At 49.7% G+C, this 13,975-nt stretch overlaps 1 protein-coding gene across 3 annotated transcripts; it reads left to right on the top strand.

The window, feature by feature from the left end:
* The first annotated feature begins 2,010 nt into the window (after positions 1 to 2,010).
* On the top strand, positions 2,011 to 13,707 carry Ackr3 (atypical chemokine receptor 3). 3 transcript variants are annotated; one of them, XM_005082218.4, is made up of 2 exons: positions 2,011 to 2,143; positions 11,812 to 13,707. In XM_005082218.4, the coding sequence occupies exon 2, from the start codon at positions 11,853 to 11,855 to the stop codon at positions 12,939 to 12,941; it is 1,089 nt and encodes a 362-aa protein (XP_005082275.1). In that variant the 5' UTR covers positions 2,011 to 2,143; positions 11,812 to 11,852; the 3' UTR covers positions 12,942 to 13,707. The 3 variants fall into 3 exon arrangements, with proteins under 3 accessions (XP_005082275.1, XP_040608985.1, XP_021089823.1); XM_040753051.1 differs by lacking the exon at positions 2,011 to 2,143 and adding an exon at positions 2,477 to 2,500; XM_021234164.2 differs by lacking the exon at positions 2,011 to 2,143 and adding an exon at positions 6,323 to 6,536.
* The last annotated feature ends 268 nt before the right edge of the window (positions 13,708 to 13,975 follow it).

The following is a 13,975-nucleotide window of genomic DNA, read 5'->3' as shown; positions in this document are numbered from 1 at the left end:
TCTCTCTGAATCCAACTCAGATCATCAGGCCTGGCCCCCAGCCCCTCTGCCCTCCGCTCTATCTTGTTGTTGTTGTTGAGACAAGATGAGGCTTCAGGAACTCGGAGGCATGTGCTCCAGCAAGGGGCAGAACCATCTGGAGCGCTCGGGCTGGGAGTACACTTATTGCCTTTTTAAAAATTAGTTTGTGTCTTCCTCCTTGGCAAGTGCAAGATTTGATCAATGAGGGTCTGCTGTAGCCAGAGCATTTCTTGCAGAGAGAGTCCAATCCTCTGCTGCCCATGCCTGCAAGGTGAGAAGCCGAGCGGTCCCCGCTTGTGGACATCCTGGGCTGGCCGCACGAGGGCAGGTCTCTGCTTTGCTCCAGGACAGTGCTGGGCTCTGGACAAAGACCGCTAAGAGCGTTCCCTGCGGAGGGGTTGGCCTGGACCTGGGCGTGCAGTGGCGCGCAGGCGCTTTGGCATCTCATTCTGAAGCTAGGGCGGACTGCTACCCAGCAAATCGCACTCGGCCTTTCGTAAAAGGAAGCTAGAAGGCTTGGGGCAGCATGAACAGGATGACCAGGCCGGCCCCGAGGCACCAGATCCCTCTCTGACCCTGAGGCCTCAGACGTCCCTGCCAGAAACTGGAGGACACTCCTTATGCATGCAGACCCTCCCTGCTGACTCAAGCCTCCCTTCCCCCTGGGACCACAGACTGGTCTTTGTGGCCACAGAACCGCCCCCTCTCTAGCCAGACCCAGATCCACCCTTGAGACCACAGACCACACCTCCGGGCCACAGACCCCGCCCCCAGGCCTCAGGACCACTCCCCTGCTGGGAGGCCACAGACACCCCAGGAGGCCGCATGACCCCCCACCCAGTTCTCACACAACTCCGTGCAGACACAGACCTCTCCCACAGCCCGGAAAGCAGGTGTGCTCCTCAGGAGCCCACTGAGCAAGATCTGCCCGCCCGGAGTAAAGTACAAGGCTGTTTAAACAAACCATCCCCTTTGTTGAAATTTTTCTCCAGACCGATGCTCTTTTGCCTACGTGAGACTCTGACCCCCGAATCCTCGGGACTCTCGGGGGCCTCAGAAAGTAGACTCTGCAAGTGCTAGCGCCGGTGGGAGAAAGTGCTTACAGCTGTCCCTCCACGCTGGTCACTGTAACCCTCTTTAGTAGTCCAGGAGAACCCGAGATCACTTGGAGGGTGGAGGCCGCTGGGGGAGGCGTCACAGTGATTCGACTTTAAAAGTAAAAGTCCGGGTCATTTCATGCTTGATTTTACTAAATGGGGCAATGCAATGGACGCATTTTTACACGGAATCTTAACAATGAGCACCTAGATAAGAATGTAGATTTTGATAATGATGATGGCGATGGCGATAGAGAAGTTTGCTAACCCCACCATGGCGATAAAGGGCTGCTCCCTCACCTGTGACAAAAAACTTATCAGTGACTGGCACTGCTCCGCGCTGTAGAACACTGTCTTGATAGGGTCTCCAGGACTTTGTATAAGAGTTCCAGTAGAATCCAGCCTAAAGGCACTTTCCCTCACTTCTGGGAGATGCGGTACAGGGCCGTTTAATTGTTCCCTTTCCAGAGTGTGACTTCTGTTTCGGAGGCATCGACAAAGAAAGGGCAAGCTTGACAAATCAACACCGAAGTTCAGAAGTTCAGAGTAATTTGTCTTGGGAACAAAGTCTTCCCTGAAGCTACAGGCATTCAAAGGAACCCCCGGTGCTCATGAGATTATTAAAGATATACCTGAGACCAGATCAATGTTTGATCATTTTGAAAAGCACTAGGACCTCTTTTGGCTTTTCTTCTGCTGACATTTCCCCCATGGGGTCTAGACTTTGCAAAGGAAGGGAGGCTGAAGGCTCCCAAGAGTGTGTTTGTGCAGAAAACAACAACCCAGAGAGGGTTACGGGAGGGCGTGTGCGCCAATACAAGCGTGCTTGTCTGCGCTGTGGTGGGAGGGAGGAGGGGAGAGAGAGATGAGGGTTGCAAAACTGCCACCTAGAGGCGCCTTCCCGCAGTGTATATAAAAGGCAAGTCCGAAGCCTGAGAGATCTTAGTTGCTACAAACTGCTCGGCGCTGAAGGAGCCTGCCGTGCTCACAGCCAGGAAAGCAACCCACAGCCCAGACAGCCTGAGGTAAGAAACCCATGCTTCTGCGCCAGCTTCGCCAAGCAACGACAGCAAGGGGCAGGAGTCCTGCTCTTACGGGAACTGGGCTTTTTCAGAGAACTCTTGGATCTCTGAGCTGGGAGCTTTTGAGCCAGCATGCCTGGTTTTGAAAACTCAGGGTGACTGCATGCTGAATTCCTGCATTGCAAACTACTCCTGATTTGGGGGATGCAGGTTCAGTCACTGGTGGAGGGAAGTTTCCGTGTGTATTTGTTTGCTACTGGACTCTGATTTGTTGCTGTGAGTACTTGAGTTCCAGGAGGCAGAGGAACTTTGGAGAGAATGGGGAATGCCCCATTCAGCTTGCCCGAAGCTGACTTAGGGGTAAGTTTGGTACCACTGTTGACCTGTTCCGTTTGGGATTATCAGATTGCAAGTACATAGAACTGGCTGTAAAAACAAAAACATACTTTCAGAAAGGCGTATGCTGTATTCAGAGGTGTCCTCCCGTAAACCAGACAACCGGGTTTCTGAGTCTAGGATGGTTTTAAATTCGGTGCTTTGGGGGAATTCTCAGCTTCTGCCTGCTGGATATTTTAAGTGTGAACCCTAGCTACAGCTCATCTTATCTCTTCATTACATCCCTGCTAATCTCATTTTGAGAAAGTATTGCCCAACTTCAATTGGGAAAAAAAAAGCAGGCATAAATACACAGAAAAGTCTAGTACTTTATAACTTCAATCTACTCTCCAAGTCAACTGTGAATATTGGGAGTTTTTTTTTTTAAGAATGCATAAAGGTTCACAGGGTGGCTGGGAGAGGGGACTTCAGAGTGAGGTCAGGGGTGGCTGGTCAGCCAAATCCCCAGGCTGCAAGCTTCTAGGAGAATGAGGTACTGTGAAAGGCAGACTGGCTGTCTCTTCCTCCTTCTGTCTCTTTCTCTCTCTCCGTCTCTCCCCATTCATTTGCTCACGACAAGATTAATTAATTTCTCCAAAGTGGAGCTGGAGTTAGCATCTTTTAAAGGTGTCTGGAGGCAGTGGCATCCCGAGAGAGACCTCAGTCTGCGCTGTGCCAGTGTAGAAACTTTGTTTTTCTTTGAAGGAGCAGATGCTGGCTTTGTGTGTATTTAGTTCATGAGAATGTGGAGCTCAAATGGGTAGGACCAGAAAGGAGAGCGGGGGCTCTGGTTTTTGTGCGTGGCGTGCTGTAGATTTTAAACGGAGAAAGCCCTGGTCTTTCTCACATCTGAATAGGAGCTTGCCCCAGATGGAACGAAAACTCTGCTCCTACCCCAAGCTGCTCAATAAGCTTCAGCTTGGAAACATTTTGCTGTAATTTTCCCCAGTCTGAGCAGTAAACACTTAGTGTTGCTCTGTGGCTGAGCTCAGCCACCGCCTCCAGGAGGCAGCAGGGGCAGGAGAGGTATAAACACAGGGGGAGCGGACTGCTTGCATGCTGCCTGTTGCACTCTGCTCCTCAGTTTGTTTTTAAAGGGATATGCACAGTGCAGTCGCATATATATTTTTTAAGGTTGCAGAAAGTTACACGGCAGCATGTTTGTGCTTAACTGAGTCAGGACTTTGGAGGTTAGCTTATCCAGCATTAATAGGAAGTCCTTAGGGAGCTAAGAAGGTATTATGATTTCTAATCAGGCCCAGAGCAGGCCAAGGATAGGCTTTTTAGATGGGGGAAAAAAAAGAACATGAAACACCCTGGTTAATCAGAACAGTGGCTTTTTGTGTGAGGATTTGAGGCAAAGAGCTCCATTTTCAAATCTACACAGGGAAGTTGCTTGAAGTTACTCAGGGCTGAGGCTAAAGGGACACTATAAACTTTAAGAGTCACTGAGGGACGAGGAAAGGGCCTCAGAGATTTCAGAGTTTTTATTTTCCTCACAGGCTTTATAACAAACAGAATGGAATTTGGGCCTGAAGGCATTAGTACTTTTAAACTAAGCAACCCAGGGGTTCTTAAAGACAGGCAGGATATTAAAATTCTTGTTATTGCTTGTTAGGTTGGCACATGCCTGCAATTCCAGCACTCTATAGGCTGAGGCAGGAGGATTGCAGTGAGTCTGAGGCCAGCTTGGGTTATGTAGCATCCATACCATGCCTCAAAGGAAATCAATAAATAAAAAGTCTTGTAATTGAAATCTGTATTTAGATGAAATTGATAATCATGTGTAGTGATGAATGTTTTCAACATCTCCAGGCACTGGGACACCTATCTTCCTTTACAATGAAAGCAAACAGCCTAAAATAAACAGATGGGACCAGGTGGCAGGCAATGGCATTTTCTGCAAGGAATAGTTGATGCTTTTCTTGCTAAGAATCTACTCACTTAGAAATGCTTAAGAAGAGGACAACTAGCTTGCCCTCCCCCAAAGCCACTGTCTGTCTGTCTATCTATCTATCTATCTATCTATCTATCTATCTATCTATCTATCTACCTATCTATCTATTTAAAACACATCCCAGAGGTTGTGGAACGTTATGGTGATAATTTTGCAGAGAACAAGTAAATTAGATGAAGACAGTGTTTGTTCTCCAGCCCACAGCTGGGAGAGATGGAAGCTATCTCAGGTGGCCTTGAACTGCTGTGGGTGGGGCCCTGGGCAGCATGGGAACCTGAGTTTGAAGACTGTGTCCACTGGATCTTCTAGTTTTCCAGTTGGCTGTGACCCGGGAGGGTGGTATTCAGGAAGAGTGTAAGCTTTCGTAGCATGGTCTTGGGAACCCCGGACCTCTCATTGTCTTGCCCAGATCCTAAGCTGGTGGGAATGCAGGCTCTGGATGTATCCTGCCAGCTGGCAGCCTTTGTGTGGTACAGGGACAGCTAGATCTCTCCACTACATGTAAGCTCTGCTCCCTTGGGCTACTGAACACAATGGCTCTGATCCGGTTTCTGGATGGGACATTCATTATGTCTCTGAGTGCTCATAGTGCAGGAGGCAGTCTCATGTGTTTTTTGGGAAGTTCAGCCAAGAACCCTGGGGATAGGTGGCCTGTATTGGAATCAGGGTGTGGATTTTTCTCTCTGTATTTATTATTTTTTTGAGTTCTCAAATAATTCAAAGCAGTTCCTTACTTATATAAAGTAGGGTCACTCAGGGCCACAGTGAATGTGTGGTCAAGGCAGCATTGTTTCCCATTGGCTAGGTGCTGGGGGTGGATAGAGTTCTTTTCTGCACGTAAGGCTAGTATTTGGCTATGGAAAGCTGCCTGGGTGGATGTTACCCGGGTTGGGTGTGGGGATTTGTTTCATCAGCAACACTGTAGCCATCACCTGGGGGAGGGGAGGATTTGATCATCAGCAACACTGTAGCCATCACCTGGGGGAGGGGAGGATTTGATCATCAGCAACACTGTAGCCATCACCTGGGGGAGGGGAGGATTTGATCATCAGCAACACTGTAGCCATCACCTGGGGGAGGGGAGGATTTGATCATCAGCAACACTGTAGCCATCACCTGGGGGAGGGGAGGATTTGATCATCAGCAACACTGTAGCCATCACCTCTCTGGCAGGCAGTTGCCTCCTTATGGTTCTGCAGAAGTGGCTGGATTCTCCTACTTCAGCATCACACTCCGTGTAAACTGCCCCAGTCAAATGTAAACCCTGTGCCTGCAGCTCAGGACCCAAGTGGGAGCTTCTGAGCCCAGATCCCTCTACCTGGAGTGGGGACAAGTTGCAGCGAGTACACACTCCTTTTTCATCCCTCTGTCTCATCACCTGCCCTGACCTGTTTCCAGAAGTGTAGATGGTGAAGACAGCTGGACAAATGTCACGTCCTGGCTTGAGTCGACACTGAATTTCTCCAGGAAGTTCCATGTAGGACACAGGTCACACGTTGCAGAAAACCTGTAAAGGAAGTGGAGGCAGAGGTCTGGGTGATTGGGGCTGAGACCATTATCTTATCTGACTTCTGTGGGGCGGCATGCCTTTTTCCAGGGGGATCCTGGGCCAGCCCTTCTTGGCTGTGTGTCACCTCTGTCTTTAAACCCTCTCTGTCCCAAAGCCATGGCCTTTCTCCAAACCTGTGCTGACATAGACAGACTAAGTAAGACCAGACTTCCTTGCCCACAGGTCAAGGTTCACCTCTGGTCTCTGCTGTCCTCCTTGGACAGTGACTCACCTCTCAGCAATGCCTCTGTTACTTCCCAGTTCCCCGCCTTAACTACTGAAGGATGTACCCATGCCTGGGATAAGCCTTTGTGCCTCCCTGATGACCTTGTTTAGAAGGTGGGCACATGGTTGGAGGTGGTCCTGGTCTGACATCTTCACCTGCCCCAGAGCAGTGTCTCAGAAGAGATCAGCCGAGTCAGCTGGAAAAGGACCACAGCTCAGTGTTGCCCAGGCTGCTGGCCTCCCTGGAGCATGACTGCTTCAGGTCACATTGCTTCATTAGTTGAACAAAGGTAAATGTGACTATGTGGGGAGGAGGTATAGAGGGCAGCAGTGTAGACAGCTTCATGATGAGTAGTGGGATACACATGTCGTGGATGGGAGGGGTGGTACAGAACCAGGCTGAGAAGGGGCTTCTGCTCTCCAATGGGATGTGGCGAACATGTTGAGGCAATTTGGTGAACCTTAGCCAGACACCTGAACACACTTGGTGCTCTCCCGAAGGATCTTTCTGGGGATAAGGACATATGGATCACAGCCCAAACCACCACCCCATGGAGACTCTAAATTTGGATGCTTCTAATTCTGGTGCTGTCCCAGCATGCTAGGGAGCTTAGGCGAGCCATTTGAAAACAGCTGGATACCGCAGGCTGCTTGCAGCTGGGTGTGATCCAGGACATTTTATGGAGAGCAGTGAACCTTAGAAGTGAGAGGCATCGCTCCGAGAAAGTCCTCCACTTCACAAAAGAGGACTCTTGGGCCACTGGGGCTGGGAGGCATGGCTGAACCACTTGATAGGCTGTGGACCCGTGGGAGAGCTGGACAGATGTGGGTGTTGTCTGTGTGTGGATAATGGGCAAAGCCACTGACAGAGAAGACTGTCGACTGCAAAGAGCCAGTCTTGGGAAGAGAAAGCACAAGCAGACACTCTTGCTTTAAGTGAATCTCTCTGGTCCCAAATCCCTGGTCCAGAAAAGCGAAGCAGGAACCTTTGACCGTCATTGGTTCATTCCTCCCTCTGTTAGAATTTACATAATTTTGATGTAAACGTTCCTATAATTTGGGCATTTTCTGGCATTTCATGGCAAGCCTGCCTCTTTCCCCGCCCAGAATCTCACCCCCGTGGCAGATCTTATATGCACGCATTTGCATATCAAACACTCCTGATTTTGCCTTTTCTCAGACATCAATGGGATTGTGCTGCGGTCTGCTGTGCATCTGCTTCTTGTCTTTTGCTTAACAGCACACTCTTTACTGCCCCTGCCCTTTAAAGTAGCTTGCCCCCCCTCCTTTACAGCTGTGTTGTATTCCACACATTTATGCTGCCAGCAGTTTTGGCTGGTGAACATGTCGCTTTAGCAGATACCTAGGATGCATGTTTGAGGGTATCTCAAGAAGATGCTCATGAACTATTAAAATCATAGAATGAGATTATCATTCCGAGGCCCTGCTCCTCCCTACCCAGATGTGGTACACTGGAAGCATCTGAAGTGGGTCTCATCCTGGCTTCCCAGGGGTGGACTTTGAGTGCCCAAAGATGAGACTGCATGCAGGGGCACACTTGGAGTCACTCCTCACCTCGGGGCTAAAAGACAGCAGGCAAGGAACCAGGGTAGATTCCAGCGGTGGGTGACAGGGCAGGAGAGAGAAACCTCTTTGTGGTCTCCTTGGTTGTCAGCTCTCCTTGTTACCAGAATGAACAGATCTGTCACAACGGCCAAGAGACATTAATTCTGGCCACAAACCCCTGCCCATCCAGATCTGTGTGGAATGCAGCCATTCCTTGTGAACTGCCTGGGAGTCCTGTGTCCACTGGAGGGAGTCCAAGTCCCCATGCAGGGCTCTCTGGAAGGTTGTTAGAGTCTCATTTTCTCTCACTGGCCTTCACTTTCAGATTTCTCTGCGAGCTTTGTCCAGGACTATTAGAGTTCAAGGACTGTGGGCGGAGGCCATTCAGATGATTGTGTCTTGATTCTGCTTCTGTTGAAAAGGCTGAAGGTCATTTGCTGGGGATTAAATGAGAGACGGAGGGGGGCTCTTTGCTTCAGGGATGGGCAGCAGTTGCCGGTTTTAGGAGGGCACACACCTGAAGTCCTGCAAAGAAGCTGTGGCTGCAGACCACACCCAGATGGCTTGCAGCTTTTGATGTCCCTGAGATGATGGGTTGTCCTGTTATCATCACTTTTTCAGGATCAGTCTTACTGTTTCTAGAACCTAGTGCATGCACGATATCCAAACGACGAAGACCAGGCTGTGAGTGACCCTTTGACATCTTTGCCTTTGTTTTCTTTAGTCACCTATTTGAAGCAGAGTGGGTCTCATTTCTGCCTTTGGCCTGGTTTCCAAGAACCTTCTATAGCAAGGAGGAGACATCCAATTAGGGGCCAGAGGAAGGTGGGTGGCCTCGGTGAGGTTCTTTAGCTTCAGCTGGCTGGGGTGCATGCTGCCCACTGTAGGTGACTGGTAGTCACAGTGCCTGGAGGAGCCACCAGCTTCAGCTCTTCCTTCAGAATGGAACTGTACCAGCGTCACCTTTGCTTGAGACTCTTCCACAGTGCCAAAGAGCCTCAGAAGTATGGGCAGACCAGAAGGTGTGGTTGGGGCTCTGTGCTTGCTTTACTGTGCCTCTGGAACCCAAAGGTCATGAAACCAGGGTTATTTTTCCCAAAGGTAAAAGCCAGAAGCCAAAGGACCAAGTAGGGGTCCTCAAGCCCTTGCTACTATCCACTGCTGTTCTAGAATCCTAGAAAAGCCAAGGTTAGCCAATGCACATGACAGCCAGAGAGTTGATTCTACAGGGATAGTGGGGGAAGTGCAGAAGACAGACACCTTCTCCTGTTCTCTGCGCTGCATGGGGCCTTTGTGGACCACTGCCAGCCCTATGCATGCCTGGGCACTGAAGGCAAGGGAGATGGGAGGCAGAGACTGCTTCCTGATGCGCAGAGAGAAGGACAGGCTCAGGATCCAAGGTCAAGTCATCTAGGCTTAGGGCCAGTTTTTTCTTTTAGGTTTCAACCTCCATGACTGAAGCCACAGCTGGACCAGTAGGTCAAGGAAGGGCCCACACCACTGTCTGCCAAACACTCTCTGGTACCCATTGCCATCCTTCCTTTTGTTTGTGGGCCTGGGATTGTTATCTTTTTATTCAATCCCTGATGCTCTCTAGAAACTCTGGGTCAAAGTAGACTGAAAAGACTTTATCTAGACTGTGTCCCTTGTAGTCTGTGCTGGCCTCCAACTTCTTATGTAGCAGACGGTGAATTTGAACTCTTGATCCTCTTGCTTCCATCCCCTGAGTGCTGGCTGGGGTTATAGGTGTGTGCCACCCCATGTTTGTTTTAATGAAATAGAGTAAAAGAAAATAGATTTTTGCCCTGGAGTCATGAAGGACACAATTGTTGTTCATTACTTCCAAGTCAGGAGTTCAGAGTGGAGAGTCAGCAGGCTGTGTGTGTGTGTGTGTGTGTGTGTGTGTGTGTGTGTGTGTGTGTGTGTGTGTGTGTGTGTGTGTATGGCAGTTCTAAGCAACCTGGGGCTGCCACTCTTACCAGAGACCAGTCTAGCAAGTCACAGAGGACCCATCCTTTGGAAGGAACTCTCTGCAGCTCTGACTGCTGCTGTTCTGCATTTCTTAGACCTGTGTCATTGGACAGAAGAACGGTTTCTAAACTGCCTGAGCTCTGGATCACCTGCTAGCACAGCTCTGAGGACCAGCATCCTCTCCATCTGTGCAGACACTATGATTGGGGAGTGATGGGGAGGGGGTGAAGCTCCCCATTCAAAAGGGAGATCCTCCTTCAGCAGCTGAGGACAGAGTCTAAGTAGGTGGCCAGGAAGGAAGTCCCCTCGGCCTGCAGGCAGTCTTCTTTAACTGGGGTTCAGGAGTAGATCACCTGCTATGGGCTAGGGGTGAGGCATCATCCTGGGTGGCATCAGAAGCCATTTCTTTTCAAGATTCCATTCCCATTGTCTCAAAGGAGAAAGCCCTCTGACTTGCTGTCACTTGCCAGCTCTTGGCTGCCCCTCTGCTGGGCACGTAATGCTCCTAAGAGCACATTGCCAGCATTCAAGTTAGTGAGGTCAGGCTTTGCTAAAGGGGGTAACTGGTCACTTCCGGCAGGAGAGTCCTGTGTTCTGTCCTCCTGGCAGGTGCTGAGGGTGAAGTTTTATGGGGAACCTTTTGGGTCTCAGATTCTGTGTTGTGGCGCTCTGTTCTGGGGCAGCAGACAAAAGTGGTTAAATCTTAGTTTAGACATGATTGAGAAGCCATAATTCTAACCCAGGTTCATCCAGTCCTGGATTTGGTGGTTTTTCATGCCTTGGGTTCAACCACCTGGGCACTGCTGTCCCATGGGAGCTCATGCGTAACCTGGAGTCCATCACAAGTGAACCCGAAAGACAAGCTTAGCTCTGTTTCAGTTATCGTCAGTGACAAGTGCCATCATGTGACTGGATGCCTCTTCATTCTGGTCATGCAGTGTGGTTTGGCTGTGATGACATGGTCAATTGTCCCAGAACCATTAACAGATGGGCAATAGAAGACAGCTCCCGGCAGTTCCCGCAGTGTCTGTAGAGCAATCACCCCAGGAATAGTGCTACTCTGGGGTCACATTCTCACTAGGTGTGACACAATGACAGCTAAGAGGGTTGGCCTCTGGTCAGGCAGGCCAGCAGGGACATCAGTCAACAGGCTCATCAGTCCTCCAGAGCTACCGCAGGTGGTTGGTGGTCTGTGTGCGTTGTGTCTTGGCACACAGTACTCTTGAGTCAATTGAGCAGGTAAGAAATGGAAACCTAGGCAAAGGCTGAGAGCTTGAGGTGCTGGCTGGTTGCCCTTGGCTGAGAACTCCCAGCAACCCCAGAGTCTGCAAGTATGGGGTACAATCAGATGGCAGGGCATTCCACACAGGCTGGCTGTGTTTCCTGTGGCCTTCATGACTGTCAGGAGAGGGCAGGGGAGGACCCAGGGAGGCTCCAGGTTAGCAGATGGGTATTGCAAAAAGGCTAAAAACAGAGTTTCCATTTTAAATGCAAATTGGAAGAGGATTTAAAGCACTTTCATTAAGACACCAAAGCAACACACTTGTAATTTTCATGCCAGGAGCAAATCAACCTTGCCACTCTTGGGGATGTCAGTAAAATGGCTCTGTGGATGCCTGCTGAGCACAGGCAGGCCATTAGCATCGCTGCGGCCAGGGCCCTAGCAGCTGACATTTCTTTGGCCCCCGTTTCATGTTGTTTTCACACCCAGGACACATCCAAGCTGATGCCTTGATAACACAGTCATAGAGAGACACAGAAAACAAGGCATAGCCTCTCTCCAACATTATGTAGCTGGAGCCAGTGTGTGTGTGTGTGTGTGTGTGTGTGTGTGTGTGTGTGTGTGTGTGTGTGTGTGTGATTTTGTTTCTTGTAGTCTATGATGGTTGTTTTTTCTCCTCCTTTCTTTGTGAAGATGTCATAAAGCAAAAGCAAAACAGATGGGCATTCTCAGGGCCCCATAAGAGTGTTTTGACTTGAGACCTGAGGTTTTCCCAGTGAAATGATCTTGTCTCTTTGTCTGTCCAGCTTCCTTTGCTGTAGGTCATTTGGTGGCTCTCCTCCAGACCATGGATGTACATCTGTTTGACTACGCAGAGCCTGGGAACTACTCCGACATCAACTGGCCATGCAATAGCAGCGACTGCATTGTGGTGGACACCGTGCAGTGTCCCGCCATGCCCAACAAGAGCGTGCTGCTGTACACACTCGCCTTCATCTACATTTTCATCTTCGTGATTGGCATGATTGCCAACTCTGTGGTGGTCTGGGTGAACATCCAGGCCAAGACCACAGGTTATGACACACACTGCTACATCCTGAACCTGGCCATTGCAGACCTGTGGGTGGTCATCACCATCCCCGTCTGGGTGGTCAGTCTCGTGCAGCATAACCAGTGGCCCATGGGTGAGCTCACATGCAAGGTCACGCACCTCATCTTCTCCATCAACCTTTTCGGGAGCATCTTCTTCCTCGCATGCATGAGCGTGGACCGCTATCTCTCCATCACCTACTTCACCAGCACCTCCAGCTATAAGAAGAAGATGGCACGCCGTGTTGTCTGCATCTTGGTGTGGCTCCTGGCCTTCTTCGTGTCTCTGCCTGATACCTACTACCTGAAGACGGTCACATCTGCTTCTAACAACGAGACCTACTGCCGGTCCTTCTACCCCGAGCACAGTATCAAGGAGTGGCTGATAGGCATGGAGCTGGTGTCTGTCATCTTGGGTTTTGCCATTCCCTTCACCATCATTGCTATCTTCTACTTCCTGCTTGCCAGAGCCATGTCAGCGTCAGGTGACCAGGAGAAGCACAGCAGCCGGAAGATCATCTTCTCCTACGTGGTGGTCTTCCTGGTGTGCTGGCTGCCGTACCATGCCGTGGTCCTTCTGGACATCTTCTCCATCTTACACTACATCCCGTTCACATGCCAGCTGGAGAACGTGCTCTTCACAGCGCTGCATGTCACACAGTGCCTGTCCCTGGTGCACTGCTGTGTCAACCCAGTGCTCTACAGCTTCATCAACCGCAACTACAGGTACGAGCTGATGAAGGCCTTCATTTTCAAGTACTCAGCCAAGACAGGCCTCACCAAGCTCATCGATGCCTCCCGAGTGTCAGAGACGGAGTACTCTGCCCTAGAGCAGAATGCCAAGTGATCGCTTTGTGGACGTGGGGGGATGTAGGCGTGTTGCAAGTGGGATGCTGGGCCCGGTGGGTGGTTTCTACCAGGAAGCAATGTAGCTTTGGGGTCCGGTTGCTTGAGTGGTGTGAAGAGGAGAAGGCGTGTGACTGTGCTTCCTGTCTCTCCTGCTCCAGCCAAGGTGGCTATCACCTGGACACTCACCCTGGCAGCTTGCGGCAGGCAGGGCTGTGCTGTGCAGCCAGAGCTGTGTATAAAAGCCAGCATCAGGCGCATGGACATCTGTACAATAGAAACTTCTGTGTCTCCTCAAGTTTTTACTTGGTGGCTTTTGTATTTAATTTTTAAGACTTTATTTTCTCACTATGGATGTACCTTATAAATGTATTTGAAAGTTAAATATATTTTAAATATTGTATGGGAGGTGTAATGCTGTTGTATTCAGATCACATAGGCCTCAGATTAGCTGGACTTGAGTTTTGACTAAGGATGACATTAATTGTTAGCTGATTTGAAATTATATATATGTATATGTATACATATATATTTAAGTATATATATAAATTCATGCCAGTCTTGGCTGAAATGTTTTATTTACAATAGTTTTATATCTGTGTGGTGTATTTTGCCTGCACAGGATATGGAACAAAAACTGCCCAGCAATGCAGTTTGTGACATGAACTGTATTGTAATGTTTCTGGCTGCAAACCCATGAACAAAGGGAACAGGGTGTTCTCTTTATTTGTAAGTTATTTTTCTAATAAATATTTTTGTTTCCTAAAGCAGCGTCTGTGTCTCTGTTTTGAAAGTGTGCTTGGGCTTTGGATGGCCCCCACGCTACTAAGAAATGGATATGTGTGGCAGACACATGTAAGGACAGTGTTCAATGAGAGAGAACCGTCAGAAAGCCCAGCTGTGGGGTTCGGCGGATGAACTGCTGGGTCTCGGGTGGATGGATTGGTGTAATGGAAGCATCTGGGCAGGGTGAGCACTGTGCTTTGTTCCTGAAGGACCGTTTTCAGGCAATGATGAGTTTGGGGGAGGATGATG

The sequence above is a fragment of the Mesocricetus auratus genome, unplaced genomic scaffold (genome assembly GCF_017639785.1).
Source record: "Mesocricetus auratus isolate SY011 unplaced genomic scaffold, BCM_Maur_2.0 Super-Scaffold_100010, whole genome shotgun sequence".
Taxonomy (NCBI): domain Eukaryota; kingdom Metazoa; phylum Chordata; class Mammalia; order Rodentia; family Cricetidae; genus Mesocricetus; species Mesocricetus auratus.
The sequence above is the reverse complement of the archived record's forward strand: the minus strand, read 5'-3'. Positions and strand labels throughout refer to the sequence as shown.